The sequence below is a fragment of the Pteropus vampyrus genome, unplaced genomic scaffold, assembly GCF_000151845.1.
Source record: "Pteropus vampyrus isolate Shadow unplaced genomic scaffold, Pvam_2.0 Scaffold2113, whole genome shotgun sequence".
NCBI lineage: Eukaryota > Metazoa > Chordata > Mammalia > Chiroptera > Pteropodidae > Pteropus > Pteropus vampyrus.
This window is the reverse complement of record NW_011890894.1, coordinates 652-1,362: the sequence shown is the minus strand read 5'-3', so window position 1 is coordinate 1,362 and position 711 is coordinate 652. Positions and strand designations below refer to the sequence as shown.

General features: G+C 48.5%; 1 protein-coding gene across 1 annotated transcript in view; it reads right to left on the bottom strand.

Moving 5' to 3' along the window:
• LOC105310309 (apoptosis-stimulating of p53 protein 2-like) overlaps positions 1-474 on the bottom strand; it is a 10,425-nt gene extending 9,951 nt beyond the window's left edge. Inside the window, exon 1 of the mRNA XM_023526665.1 lies at positions 388-474. Coding sequence (XP_023382433.1) covers positions 388-474 — 87 coding nt within the window. The remainder of the gene's footprint in view (positions 1-387) is intronic.
• Positions 475-711: the final 237 nt, after the last annotated feature.

Sequence of the window (711 nt, the reverse complement as noted above, 5' to 3'; positions counted from 1 at the left end):
GTGGAGAACGTCCCCAAATAAGGCAAGCAGGATGTTGTCGGTGCCGAGCGGCAGAAGGGGAGAGTGCCAGCACCAGAGGACTTTAAAGTCCCTCTTGCGATAAGCCACGACTCAGGACGAACTCAGAACAGCGCAGCTTCCACAAAGAAGTTGAAGGGCTCTTTCCGCCTGCCCTGCTTCACTGACACCCGACAGAGCTTGGCTGTTTGGGTCAGAATCAGAGGTCAGGAAGACCTTGAATGACTGGGGTCAAAGTGCTGTGGTTAAAGAGGAGCACACACCGCACGGCAGGGGACGTTTGGGCCGAGAGTATGACAAGGAGGGCAGAACGCAAAGGGCTTCGCGCAGACAGCGGCGGCCTCCTCGGCCTTCTAGAGCGAGACGTACCTTGGTAGCCAGCATCTGCTGCTGGGCCTCGATCTGCTGCTGCTGGCGAGACGCCATTTCCTGAAGTTCAGCAAGAGTCAGATCCATCCTAGGACTATGAACCTACAGATTAAACACCAACAAAATATCCACTTACTATAAAAGGATCGTAGAGATTTCTCCCTCAGAAGTCTATTTACACTACTTATAAGCTTCACCTGAACCAATCGTGACGAAATTATTTAGCCATTTTTCTTCCATAATACTAAAGAGACCATTAACTTTTATAATAATACCTCCACATTTACTTATTAAGATGTAAAATATACTACCTATTATACAGAC